The sequence below is a fragment of the Eulemur rufifrons genome, chromosome 7 (assembly GCF_041146395.1).
Source record: "Eulemur rufifrons isolate Redbay chromosome 7, OSU_ERuf_1, whole genome shotgun sequence".
In the NCBI taxonomy this organism is placed as follows: domain Eukaryota; kingdom Metazoa; phylum Chordata; class Mammalia; order Primates; family Lemuridae; genus Eulemur; species Eulemur rufifrons.
Genome location: NC_090989.1, coordinates 178,319,410 through 178,333,976, shown reverse-complemented (window position 1 = coordinate 178,333,976; position 14,567 = coordinate 178,319,410). Strand labels below are relative to the sequence as shown.

At 38.7% G+C, this 14,567-nt stretch overlaps 1 protein-coding gene across 1 annotated transcript in view; it reads left to right on the top strand.

The window, feature by feature from the left end:
• The window catches only part of CNTN3 (contactin 3), a 246,561-nt gene that overhangs the window by 159,954 nt on the left and 72,040 nt on the right, over nt 1-14,567 (top strand). Inside the window, exons 8-10 of the mRNA XM_069473823.1 lie at nt 2,093-2,229; nt 3,156-3,285; nt 5,735-5,885. Coding sequence (XP_069329924.1) covers nt 2,093-2,229; nt 3,156-3,285; nt 5,735-5,885 — 418 coding nt within the window. The remainder of the gene's footprint in view (nt 1-2,092; nt 2,230-3,155; nt 3,286-5,734; nt 5,886-14,567) is intronic.

Below are 14,567 nucleotides of genomic sequence, written 5' to 3'. Positions count from 1 at the left end.
CCAACTGTCTTAATGTTTCAGTAGAAATGTTTTTAGCTCTATGCAACAGCAACCCTGCATACATAATAAACGATTGTATCCTTCCTACGATGAGAAATCGAAAGCCAGACTGTCCTTCAAGTACCTTATCATCAGGCCCTGGCTCAGTTTCTCTGTGATTTATTTTTCCACCCACATCTCCTTTTTCCCCTCCTCTTCATGTCAGCTTCCATTATGATCACAGAACATCTGCCAGCAGTGACCAGCACGTCAGTTGTTATCCATCTTTCCTTTCTCCAAAATATCTAGCAATCCCATTCTCCGATTCCACTGGCTCCATGTTCATTCCTAAACCAATCACTGCCAAGGAGAAATTGGATTGCACAGTTTTAGAGCCTTTCTTTGGAAAGCCGACTTTCCCTGGATTTTATGGACAATGTGAGGTGATGGAAGCAAGAATCACTGAATGAAAAATTGGGGTTATTTTAGGACTAAAGAAGAGAGGAAATGAATGCACAACAGAAAACCAACAGCATCTGCTATACTTAGTAAAGGAGGTAGAATATTGCTTTAGTCCATTATGTAGGTAATGTGATACGTACCTAAGAAATAAATTAGAAATTAACGGCATAGAGCATTTCAGGAAAGTTGACTTATAATTCTGGCTTAAGATAAGTGTATTCAATAAATGTTGTGCAGTCCTATGGTTATCTGCTCTAATATTTCATTTAAAAAATGGTCTGATAGAATATTTGGATCTCATATAATAGAACAAGAGGGGAAATCATGATTAATGTGTCAGTTATAATCTCAGGATTGGTTTAGCGTAGCAAATTATCCTCCTCTTTGGAGAAGAAGAATATTAGTATGGGAAGCCTGTGGGGATTTTTGCAGAAGCTCAGGTCTCAGCCAAAGGCTCATATGTGTCTGTTCACAGTCATATTCCATCTCAGGCTGATTATTCCTGAAAGAAGAAAACATGTTTTACTATAAAATAGAGAGAAATGATTTGGTACTGAAGTACCCTTCATACTGGGCAAGTAGTTTGTATAGAATAAAACCAAAATAAGATAAAACTTAGACTCGTACGTTTTCTGTAAACGCTAAATAGCCGTACTTTCATTTCAGTTTCATTTATAAAAAGCGATTTTATGAGATAGAAATGGAAAGACAAATCTTCCTGTGGTTGCAATTAAATAGAAATAGATAAACTGTTTCTCCATATGGAGGATGCAAATGTGGATCCCACAGTACACATCCTATGCATAATGCAACGTGAAGCCAGTAAGACATCTCACCTCCCAGTTTTGGATCTGAAACGCAAGCTGAGACTTGGCCAGATATACTGTGTATATTGAGTGACTTTCATTGTAAGTGGCATGATGCTTTCATCTGTAAAAGAATTTTCCAAATACTTTCTAAAACTTAAGCGAAAATGATAAATCCATTTGGTCCAACTTATTTGCATACGTATAATTTAAAGTTGCATCAGTTATTTCTTTTTCTGGTAAAAAAAATCATATGATTCAAGTTGAACTAATTTATCCATCTTTTACTGCTTTAGTTTTAATTTGCTCAGAGGTTCATAAGATGCTAACTGGTTTGTATTTAATTAAGAGTTATTTCTAACATGAAGAAAATATTTTTTCCTCAGCTATAGAAGGTTTCTCTTCCATGGATATTAATTTTTAGTTCATAATTAAGACCAATATATGCTGCTATTCACTTACTAAATTGTCATCAATTGTGATGTCATGATTCAAAAATACACTTGGAAAGAAAATCAATTTTGTGTACCTGCGTTCCTATCTGCTGACATCTGAAGAACATAATACAGTGCCCAGAATTTTGAAAATAGAGAAAGCATAATGAATTTGGCTTAGGAAATGACAGATTGCAACATCCATCTTCAAATCTAGAAATGTTTCATGCATCCACTTAGTGAATACTTAGCAAATCAAATGTAACTCTAGCCCTATGCTCACTTTAACCTGTTACTCACAGTCTTATGTCCATTTATATTTACCTAGATAAGGCAATAAGATAATAAATATGTTTTATTTGCTGAGTGTTTTGAATTTCGTATCTTCTTGTTATTCTTCTTTCATTGAAGCAAAGCCTCATTGGGTTCAACTGATAAAGGATATGGAAATAGCTGTGGAAGACAATCTTTATTGGGAATGCCGAGCGAGTGGCAAGCCCAAACCCTCCTACCGATGGTTAAAAAATGGAGAGGCCCTGGTGCTAGAGGTAAGATAATGCACCTGCTTAACCCCCCTCTCTTCCCACAAGGTGTTAAGTAAATGCATTCTTTAGTACCTGATACCAAAGTAAACTATTGAGCTTGCATGCTTTCATTTGTATCTAAGGAATGGTGCAGGGGAAAAATACAAAATCAAGTACCCAGTCTACCAATGAGGAGATCTTTTCAACATTGCATTTCATTGGCAAAAGGTGATTGTGGGCAAAATAACATACTATATTTTTTGGAATTAAAATTAGCAAAGGCCTTACTTTAATCAAACATAGAATGTAATTTCCTTTTTCTGTTGACAACTTGATGTGGCCTCTGGAGAAAAAATGTGTGTATTACTTGGTTACCTTGTTATTTGAGTATTTATTTTCTCCATCATTTTTCTTCTAAAGCCATATAATTTTTGCCCTTTTTTATGTACCATCAATTATGTTCTTTTATGTTTCTATACATAACCTTTCATGCTACTAAAAACCCTGGTAAGTAAGTGTGTTTCCCAGAATCCTTTTTAATACACAGAATTCAAAATGTTTTTAACTTGCAAGATTTGAAAAAATGGTGAAAACCTTTCCAACTGGTGAGATAGAAATCAACCTCATGGTACATTTTTTAAAGTCTGAAACTTTAACCTTAGGGAAAAAAATGAAATGATCTTCCTATTTTACCTCTTGCTTTGTTTTTTATTTTACTGGTATACTTTTGGACTGAAGAATGTTTATTCATATCCCCAGTGTGTGGCTACTATGTTAAATTAGTCTTTCACATTTCAAAGAAGGAAAGGGTTAAATTTCAGGTCAGACTATCTAATACTCTGAGAAAAATGCAGAAGGTTTGCTATGATTGAAATGATAGTCAATAGTATTCAGTTTTCTTCTAAAATGGTATAATTGTTTTTATGCAAGACATTTTGGTTATCATCTAGGAGAGAATACAGATAGAAAATGGTGCCCTTACAATATCAAACCTAAGTGTGAGTGATTCTGGAATGTTCCAGTGCATAGCAGAAAACAAACATGGCCTCGTCTATTCCAGTGCTGAGCTCAAGGTCGTTGGTAAGACTAACTTTCTCTGTTCTCTTAATTTTTTTTCCTTAAATCTTCCATTGTTGCCAGAAGCAGAAATACTTAACTTTTCATATTAGATTCCCCTACTGTATTACAACATGATCATTCAGAGTTTCTAATCAAGGCGTACATTTTAACAATTTCTAAAAAACACTCCACAATTATGGCCAGAAATAAGGCCTAAAGGTAGAAATAAATCAACAGTTGAAAAAAAAAGTATTGGCCTAAAATGTCCTCATCCAACTCCAATAGGCATTGATGTCAACTAAACAAGGCCTTTTAAAAGAATAATCAATTTTAATATTCTTTGTTGCTGGTCCAAAAAAAATAACACACAAATACCAAAATTTCAATCAATCATATTTAATTCAAAAGGAGTTGCTGTTGTCCTCATTAACCCTGTTAGAAGCATCACACATTGGATACACTGAAGCCTGAATTAACCAAGACTCCACTGCTTGAAATTTTAAATTATTTTCTTCTTCTTGCACTTTAGGTATAAGAGAAAAAAGAAAATATTCTGTCATGTTTAGAGCAATTATCCAGAAGGACACTTAAGTTGCAAATGACTGAAAATCCAACCAAAGTGCTATAGCATGGCATAGCATAAAAAGGAAGAAATTCATTGATTGAGGAAAATTAAAATTAAAACGGAGAATTTGGAATTTAGCATAACTTCAACCACGCTCAAATATCATACCATTATCAGGCTTAATATGATATTTCCCAACACGTTAAGTTTATTACCACAGTCAGTCCAGTGGAAGCAAGATGTCTTTCTTAATTGCTCAAATACAAGTCTCAGTCTTGCATGCCATTGGCCCCAGGTAGCCTGATTTAGGTCAGTACTCAGTGCTGATCCAATCCATATGGCCAGCACGTTGTAAGGCCCTACTTGATTTAACTCAGTGGTTCTCAACTGGGGAGAGTTTTTTACCCAGGGAATATTTGAAAATGTCTGGAGATATTTTTTATTGTTACAACTGGGGTTGGCAGGGAGGAAGGGGACCTGTGTGTGATATTAGCATCTTGTGGGTAGAGGCCAGAGAGGCATCTAAATATCCTACAGTGCACAAAACAGCCTCTCATAACTAATCATTACCCAGCCCTGTTATCAAGTGTCAAGAGAGGTTGAAAAACCCGGGTTTAATGGAAACTAGTTTCTCATCTCTGGTGCCTGGAAGTTAGAAATGCATCCTCTATACCAGGAGGGCTGATGCCTGGGGTAAATCTTCAACTGAAAATCTGGCTACTGTTATCCATGACAGAGGAGCATAGTATGACAAGGGGGCAGGGGGAAATATGCACGTAAGTCTTAAGTTGAAACACTGCAGTACCCTTGTAGGGCATTAACCTGATGAGATGTAGTTTATTCATTTTTAAAATGGATGCATTCCTACTCAATGTCCTGTGTGGGGTTGCAGTATGGGAAAAAATATGAGATATGTAAAAAAATATGTTTTATTTAAATATTCACAGGTTTTTTGTTTTAGTAAAATGTTTTCTTTCAGGATCTTGATTTTTAAGACCAACAACCTCTGGAAAACATGTCTTCTTTACCACAGTCGTATATATAATCCTGTAATATGATTCACTTTAAGATCTCCACTAATCAAAAACATAAAATTATATTCACTAGGATTTGCAATAAGACATAGCTTGAGATATTTGGGAAATGTACTAGGTTCTTACCCTTTTTTCCACAGTTGTAGTGAAAGGAAGAGTGATTTTCTGATTAACATATCATTTCATTCAAGTGATACATTATTATGTATCTGGAATGTTCAGATGTTGCTTCAGGATTGACATCCCATGTATTACTAGCAGACATAATGTTTACTACAATTTATAATATTTAATGTAATATTATAGCACTTAATGTAATACGCACATTATATTACTTTTCCCTCGTTTGGAAATTCAGACTCACAATATGAAAATGGTATAATAGAACTTGATACATTTTAGAGATGAGAATATTAATTCAATACTCATCCTCCATTCTAAAAGCATTTACTCAGTCCCTGTTGAATACCAGGCACTGTGCCAAGTGCTGTGTGCTAGAGGTCAATAAGAGAGACCAACCTTATTCCTGTCTTCATGAAACTAATTTTTACAAACATTGTATGCTAAATGTTTTCCATTTGTTTAATAAACTCCTGATTGAAAGTTATTTTAAATTTTCACAGTAAGCTAAAAATTCCTGTATAAAGTAATTATCTCTTGATTTAGAACCTGCCTGAAAACACAGTGGCATGAATTACTTTTTTAGCATTGAGATCCTGTGTGTGGCACACAGTAAACCAAGTAAATCAAGCACTGACACCTTGCATGAAAACCAAACTTTAAAAAAGGTTATATAGTTGACCTTTGAAATTTACAGGAAGTTTTTTAAACGATCCATTAATCATTCTTTCTCGTCTTTCTTTCTTCTCAGCCTCTGCTCCAGATTTTTCAAAGAATCCAATGAAAAAGTTGGTTCAGGTGCAGGTGGGCAGCCTGGTCAGCTTGGATTGTAAACCCAGAGCCTCCCCGAGGGCGCTGTCTTCCTGGAAGAAAGGAGATGTGATGGTTCAGGAGCGTGAAAGGTATTCTATCCTCCACAAAGGTGATCCTGTACTTTCTTCCTCAGTCTCCCTGCTAATGTCGGAGTAGGTTTTCAATATGGAATGAAATGAAGTAGCGTGTCATTAGAAGGTGAGCTGTTTAAGAATCCAAATAGTAGTTTTGTTTTGTGATACTCTCATTAGGATAGTAATCAATTTTTGAAATCAAAAAATTTTAGAAATATGCCTACCTAACTTCTTCCCACATGGAATACTTTTCTTTTAGCAAAGATTTTAATCCCCAATCCCCTGGGAAGATGCAACCAGAACAATAAAGGAATGTCAGGCCTCGGTGCAGGCCCCACATCACAGGACAAAGAAGAGAAGATGATATATAATGACAGTACATGCCAAAGAAATACCAATATTGCTATTCCCCTACACTGAAGTCATTTGGCATTACTGGTAATTTAGTTTATGCCAAGACTCTCCTGGTTTTCTGGTTATTATGATAAAATGGAAATGAAGAAGCAGAACGGGGTTTAGTTAAAAGCACAGATTCTGGGGCCACAGCGCCTGGGTTCAAATCTTCATTTTGCCTTTTACTTGCTCAATGGAGTGACCTAATCTTTCTGTGCCTCATTTCCTCCTCTGTTAATGGCATGATAATAATAGTCCGTGCCTAATGGTTAAGAGGATTACTGTATGGATGAAATACGTAAGTTATTAATAAAGCCCTTAGATCAATGCCTGCTAGAGAGTAAGCACAAGTATTGGCTATTACTATTTATTTATTATAATTTATTATGAATACTTATCGAGTATATATTGCAAGGTATTATGCTCAGAGCTTGTGATAAACAAAATAACAGCCCCAAAGGGTCAACGCCCTTATCCTCGAAACCTTTGACTATGGTACATTACATGGCAAATGGTAATTAAAGTTGAAGATGGAATTAAGGTTGCTAATCAGTTGACCTGAAAACAGGGTGATTATCCTGGATTATCTGGAGGGACCTAAAGTCATCACCTGAGCCCTTAAAAGAGGAAGGGGAAGGCAGGAGGATTGGTCAGGAAGATTTGACAATCAAGGAAGAGGCAGGAGAAACCTGAAGCATGAGAGGGACCCTGACGGGTGTCGCTGGCTTCAAAGACGGTAGAAGGGGCCATGAACAAAGGGAACAGGGACCTCAGTCCCATAACCACACAAACTGAGTTCCACCAACAACCTGAATGAGCACAAAATGATTCCAGATTCGGAAGGAACACAGCCCCACCAATATCTTGATTTTAGCCCAGTGAGTGCTATACTGGACCTCTGACCTCAAGAATTATAAAAGAATAAATTCACACACTCGGTTTGTAACAATTTGTTATGACAACAATAGGACATTTAATACAGAGCTCTGCGTGAATTATCTCCTTCTAATATCTCTGCAACTAATGAGAAAAACTTAGAGGGATTGTGTAATTTGCCTAAAGTCACATAGGCAGGATTTGAATTCATGACTGTTTGACTCTAGGGCATAGCTGCTAAGCTTTATGAGTGCCACATTTCGTATAGGAAGCCCAGAAACTTAAAAGGTGGTCTTAGCTTTTGAAGTCACGGAATCCAAATCATTGGTTTTGGAAAAGAGAGGAAAACAAACAAGAAAATCTTAGGCCAAGAAATGTGGATTTTCTTTTCTAAAATCTCAAAGTCATATTGCAAACAGCCAGGTTAAACTGCTTTGAATTATAGTTCCAAAGATGCTTTTATGTGAGTTTTGGTTAAGACAACACAATCTGCAATTCCTCCAGTATTTAACAGGAAACATCTTCATTTAAAGGCAGGTACGGCAGGATAACAGAGCTGAACTGGGAACTGAGCGGTTACACACAGTCCAGCCACGTTCTGAGCCTCACAGAATAGATTTCTGGAACAGGAGGTTAATTAAGCAATTGGAGTTTGATTTTGTAAGCCAGTTTAAACAAGTATAGATTTGTAGCACAAACTAGTTCATTTTGGCAATGCTGGGAGTTAAGTTTTCGTACTGAACTGCTGACTTTTTTTGTGATCAAAAAACATTTTAAATAGTTTTAATTATATACATAAATTAAATTTGATTATTTCCCAAGGACTTCAATGCTTTGCACAATAGTAAACCTACTTGTCCTCACAGTAGTACATATGCTAGGCAGAGGTTTTTTAATCTTAATTTTAAAAAGAGGATAAAAAGATTAAGAGATTTCGCTAAAGGCACACAAAGAGAGATTTACCCACACATTTTACAGTGATAGTACAGGGAAGTATTTAAGTTTCAGAATCTAACTGGGGACTTCTGACTTGGCCACATACTCCTTTGGTGGTGTTAGGTCAGTTACATCATATCTCTGAACCTTACTTTCCTTGTCCATAAAATAGAGATAATGATTCTATTCCTTACATAGTTGCTATAAAAAAAAGCATTCTGCCTGATATTTGTTGATATACTGATCAGTAAGAATAAGGTCATATTGCATATAAAATGTTGAAAGTAACAGTGGCTGCAAAAGGTTTTTGCCTGTTGGGTGGGCATTCATTGGTTGGTTAATCCCTCTAAAGGAGGGTATTCCAGGCTACCTGGACTCCACAGTCATCAGGGATGCAGGCCTCGGCTGCCCTGCTGCCTGCCGACATCCTCACCTCCTGAACCAGAATGGATGCATGAGCCTCAGCCTCTTAGCAACATCCAGGCAGCAACAAGAAGGAAGGTCAACATAAAGATACACTTCCTCCCTTTTAAGCGGCTTCTCAGAAGTCCCACACAACACTTTCCCTTACACCTTACTGATCAGACAGTAGTTTCCTGGCCACATTGAACTGCAAGAAAGGCTGGGAAATATAATTTTTTTTTCTAGATGGAAATGTATGCAATGAAAAATTGGGAGTCTGTTTTTAAGGAGAGAGGGAGAAAATGGTTGCTACTCTAGCAGGGTCTCATGATAATAAAAGTTAGTTCTCTGCCCCTTTCAGGCCTACTGACCCTCTACTATTGTATATTACATTTCTAACATCTCGCCTATGGATAACATAGTAACTGTCAGATATGAACGTATAGTTAAAAAGAGGGAATATATTTGAGGAGAGGGTCTACAGTGCTGCAGTCCTTCCCAGATCTGTGGTTTGGATTTTGCTTTTATCTCTTTGGACAGCAAAAATACTGATGAGCCAGGGTCTTGATGCTTAGGGAGAAGGCTGCTAGAGGCAATTATTGAACAAGTTGCAGGCTTGAATCTTCTCCAAGTTCGTGGTAAATCAGAGTGGGCCACAGTCATCACTTGGCAATGAAAGCTCCATGGCTGTCCCCCTTGACTTGGTCTGCAGGCTTCAGCCAAATCAGGGAAACATATCCAATATTAATAGTAGGTTTATTGTGGTTCTTTGATCATGGACTATTCCAACTTAAAAAATGAAGATTCAGTCTCATTTGGGGGACGAATGAATTCATTGATGCATTTGAGGATAGAAGACAAAAATTTTTGAGAAAGTATTTATGAAAAGATTTGAAATCTATTTGATATTTTTGTGTGTTTGTTTTGCTAGGTGAATTTGGGCTTGTCAGTGAATTCAAAACTTACAATAAATAGGGAAGTTTTCTCCAGCCGAGCATAGGGGCTATTGGTAGCAAATACATTTTTATTACATCAATATTCTATTATATATACTATCGTTAGAGGCTTAAATCAGAAAAAAAAAAATCAAAGGCTTAAAGATGTGTTTTTAAGAACTGTATAAACTAATATGGCTGCTATGTAAATCATATAATACATTCAAATTATTGTAACCTACTTGGTTTATAAGTTTTTGTATCAGCGCAATAACAGCTTTGCAATTATGAATCAGCCATAGTAATATGGATCTAAGTCAGTGAGACACCTAAATTACAGAGTAGTTTTGAAGAAATGAGGGTTGTTGCTTTAAAGTACTGAGAGCATTTCAAGCTAAGGTAGTGAATGGACTACTGCCCACAGAGGTCTTAGGAAAGCTGTTCTGAATAGATAGCAAGGGCTTATTGTGCTAATAGTGATTCCCGGGCTCTGAAAACTAAGTTCTCATTCATTCATTTGAAAATACTTTGAGTACCTACTGGATAATAGGCACTAGGTATTTGGTTTTTACTAGAGAAGTCCATCCCATTCTTTATAGTTTTTCAGGGTGCACAGACAGGTAACACGGGGCAGGTACAATAAAACTCAATGGCAAAGTATAGGGTGTTCAGGGGTCACTTGAGAAGGCTCCATCTCCAAATTAGGGATCAGAGCAGGCTTTCTGGAGAATGTAATGTCTGTAGCAAGACTTCAGAGATGACTAGGGATTTCACTGGAGGAGAATGCTCAAGGCGGAAGGAACAGCATGTGCAAAGGAACGGAGGCAAGGCATGGCATGGGCATTGTGTTAGTCTGCTCAGACTGCTACAGTAAAATTACTCAGACTCGGTAATTTGTAAGTAATAGAAATTTATTTCTGACAGTTTTGGAGGCTGAGAAGTCAAAGACTCAAGATGCCAGTAGATTCAGTGTCTTGTGAGGCCTCACTCTCTGCTCCATAGATGGTGCCTTTTTGCTGTGTCCTCACATGGCTGAAGGGCAGGCAGCTCCCTTCAGCCTCTTTTATAAGGTCACTGATCTCATACCCACATGACTTAATTCCTTCCCAAGGGGCCCCACCTCTTAATACCTCTACACGGGGGCCTGGGTTTCAGCTTGAATCTTGGAGGGGCACATTCAGACCATAGCAGGTATCGAGTAACTGAATGTTCAGTTCACCTCCAGGGTACAGTGCCATAGGAGGGCGGGGCGCAGAGAAAGTCGGGTTGCAGAGGTGAGCAGGGATCTTACTGTCAGGGACATCGTGAGCCCAATTAAGGAGTTTGCGCTTTTAACCATGGGTACTGGGATGCCACAGGATAAAATAAGAGTAGCAGAGTTACAAGATTAAACTTATGTTTAACAAAGAGGAACGTGGTGCCTTCCATGGGTTGGAGTGGTAGCAGGACTGGAGGCAAGAGCCCCAGTTAGCAGCAATCCACCCACCTGAGTATGGCAGCCCGAACTGAAGAAACGGCAGTGGGAACGAAGGGAAGTCTTGAGGAGCTTGAGAAGATGTTCAATCAATAGAACCCAGTAGTTGATTAGGTTCATCACTGCAGAGAAGATGGGAGTCAAGGATGAAGCCTAGATTTCCAGCTTAGATATTTGGGGTGCCATAGGCCTATTCGGTGTGACATAGAACCTCACCGAAGGGGCAGGCGTGAGGGCAAAGACAGTAAGTTCAGTTTGTGTTTGGTTCTATTTAAGGTGCCTGTTGAAAAAGCAACTGGATGTATCTGTGCATACAGAGCTTGACTATCTGAATCTGGAACTTAGGAGAAAGCCCCACGCCACAGATAGAGATTTAGAAATTGGAGATGGTAGCCGGCCCATGACAGAGAGGACAACTGTCTAGGAGGGTAGATATCATTAATTGAAGAGGGTGTGTAGCTCACCTCTGAAGCTCATGGACACTCAAGTTATGAGTAGAGAGGCCTGTTTTTACAATTTCATTTAGTAATGGATTCATTAAGTAAAGTCAGCTTAAGTCACCAGAAGCTCAAATATTCTAAACTTCAAAATTATTAGCATTCAATATTGAGTAAAACTTTCAGAGTTTTTTTTTTTTTTTTTTTTTGGCATATGTATCACCCATTATTGAGGTTATTGTTTTTTTCTCCCTGCAGGAAGCAGGTTTTATGAAATCTCTGGCCTTTTTGAGCATGCCACGTGTCAGTGTTTTTGTGCTATTCTGTTTCTTCATTTAAATCCACCTGTTTTAAAAAAAGACAGATTAAAACTGGAACTTTTTGTCGCCTTTAAGCAAAATAAAATTGAAAAAGACCCTTGAGAATGTGAACAGGCATGTTTTGTGAGAAGAAAGAGCCAGTTGACATATTTTAAAGAATGCTTAGCTTATCTTTATTACTTAGTGGTACTTAAAACGCATTAGCCAATTAGTTTTTAAAAATGGAGGCCTTCATTTGAATGCTATTGCTTATCATAGTAAATATTTTATTGCAATAACTTCAGTTCAGAAGAAAGTCAAAGAATGGCTCATTACTTCTAATTAACATATTAAAATCGTTTCAAATGTTCTATGCAGCATTTAATACTATAGAAATTTAAATGCTTTTTAAAGAAAGAAAGGGGAAAGGGTTTTTTCCAAATATTAATATTAATAGCCATAATCCAGGCAATGTTTTTAAAATGTATTACCCGGCCGGGCGCGGTGGCTCACGCCTGTAATCCTAGCACTCTGGGAGGCCGAGGTGGGCGGATCGTTTGAGCTCAGGAGTTCGAGACCAGCCTGAGCAAGAGCGAGACCCCATCTCTACTAAAAATAGAAAGAAATTATATGGACAGCTAAAAATATATATAGAAAAAAATTAGCCGGGCATGGTGGCGCATGCCTGTAGTCCCAGCTACTCGGGAGGCTGAGACAGGAGGATCGCTTGAGCTCAGGAGTTTGAGGTTGCTGTGAGCTAGGCTGACGCCACGGCACTCACTCTAGCCTGGGCAACAGAGTGAGACTCTGTCTCAAAAAAAAATAAAATAAAATAAAATGTATTACCCAATTCGTAATGGATTTCTTGCATATAGATAGAAGCTTGCTTTAAAATGCAGTGAGCATCATATGCTAGATGATTCCATTTATATGACATTCTTGAAAAGGCACAGCTTTAGGGAAAGAAAATAGTGATCACTGCTTGCCAGAAACTGGGAGTGGGTGAAGAGATTGACGATGGGCGCCCAGGGGAGCTTTTGCGGGTGAGGGAACTGCTCTAGCTCGTGATTGTGAGAGCGGTCACATGCCCATTCGTTTGTTAAAACTCCGAGAACTGAACACTAGGAAGGATGAATTACACTGTATATAAATTCTATCTTAATTTATTTTAATTTTTAAAGTTTCCACACAGATCACTGATATACTTTAATTTTTTAAAAAATACATATAATTTTACATTCATCTCACCTTGATGGAGTAGCTCCATGTAGGAGTTTAAAAGCTCCAGAAATGCACCCAACTGGTCACCTTTGCCTTTTGTGCAACATTCGGTAAACTTTTGCCGGTAACCAGGACGATTTTGTCAGAGCCAGGACCACTTGGCATCTCAGCCATTGCCACTCCTAGTGGCCACAGCCTCGCTTTGATAAAGACATGTCTAGAAACTCTGTCACTATCCAGCAAATCTGTTAGGTGGCGCTTCCCCTTGGCTCAAGCTCTTGGAGGAAGAACGGGGATTCCTTTGGCAAACAGTTTCTGTCTCCATCCATTCCCCTTTCCTGTTCACTCCTTGACTCCTCTCTTATCCCAGAGGAGTCTACTTTTCCTTTCTTGTCGCCGGGGCTGGAGTGCAGTGGCACAACCACAGCTTACTGTAATCTCCAACCCCTGGGCTCAAGCGATCCTCCCACCTCAGCCTCCCATGTGACTGGGACTATAGGCACGTGCACCTATGTCTGGCTAATTTCTTTTTTTATTATTTTTTGCAGAAATAGGATTTTGCTATGTTGCCAAGTTGGTCTCAAACTCCTGGGCTCAAGCAATCCTCATGCCTTGGCCTCCCAAAGCGCTGGGATTACAGGCATGAGCCACCGCTCTCAGCCATGAAGCACAGGAAGAATTTTATCTAGTATGTGTGATGCTGCCATTTTTAGGAACCAGATAGATTGATGTCCCTGCCCCCTGCCTGGAGGGACAGTAGTCCATGTTGTCCACTAATTTGTCATATCATTATTCAGTGCTGGGTACTGTGCCCAGCACTAGGAATACAGAGATGAATAGGAAATATCAAGAGTCCTCAAAAAGCCCACAGTCTGTTTAGAATGTGGAAAACAAAGCCATCGTTGACAGTGGGATAGACTTTATGATTAAGGTGACTATATAATTTATTCTACAAACATTTTAGAAGGGAAGGGAGGGATTTTAGAGGGAAGGGCGGCCACTCTTAGGCTCCTAGGAATTACCTCCAAGACAGCCCACATAAACCAGGACTGGCGGAGGACACTGGGTGTTGCAGTCCTCTCTGTAATGGACGCAGGTAAAAGCCAGTGAGAAGCAGAGAAGACAACCTGTCTCATCCCTGGGGAGCAGAAGAGCAGCTCCATAAGGAAGGGCATCTCAAAGGAAGGGATGTAGAGCAAAGCTAGACTAGAGAACGTGCCACCTAAACAGAAAGGATTGCATCAACGAGAAGCAAAGCTGGGTATTTGTTCCTGTTTTCCAATTCTGTCAGTGGCAAAGTTCATATATGATCATAAAAATGAGAAAGTCTGACTTGAGTTCTTTCCTAGGTAGGGAACCATCCTTTTCCTTCAAAGGAAGTGAACGTCAGAGAAAGATCGTTTTTCTTAAAAGGGGGATTGAGAGTCCTGGGTAAATGTGCAAGTGTCCCAGAGGGTAGAGACCAGCCTCCGTCCCTATCTGGCTTCTCCAACCCATGTCCTCATTTCTCTCACACTGTCAGCTGGGGAGAGAAGAGGACAAGGTACATTTGCCCCGTAGCTCTCATACCCTATAAGAAGGTGAATCTAAGGATTTAAGGGTGAAGGTAATTGAGAGAAGAGTCAGTGAAATCCCAGACTTTTGGTTTGGGGTGAGGCTTATGAAAGGCATGATAATCACCTCCTCTCTGCCCATACCTCACCCTCTCCCACCCACTGACATAT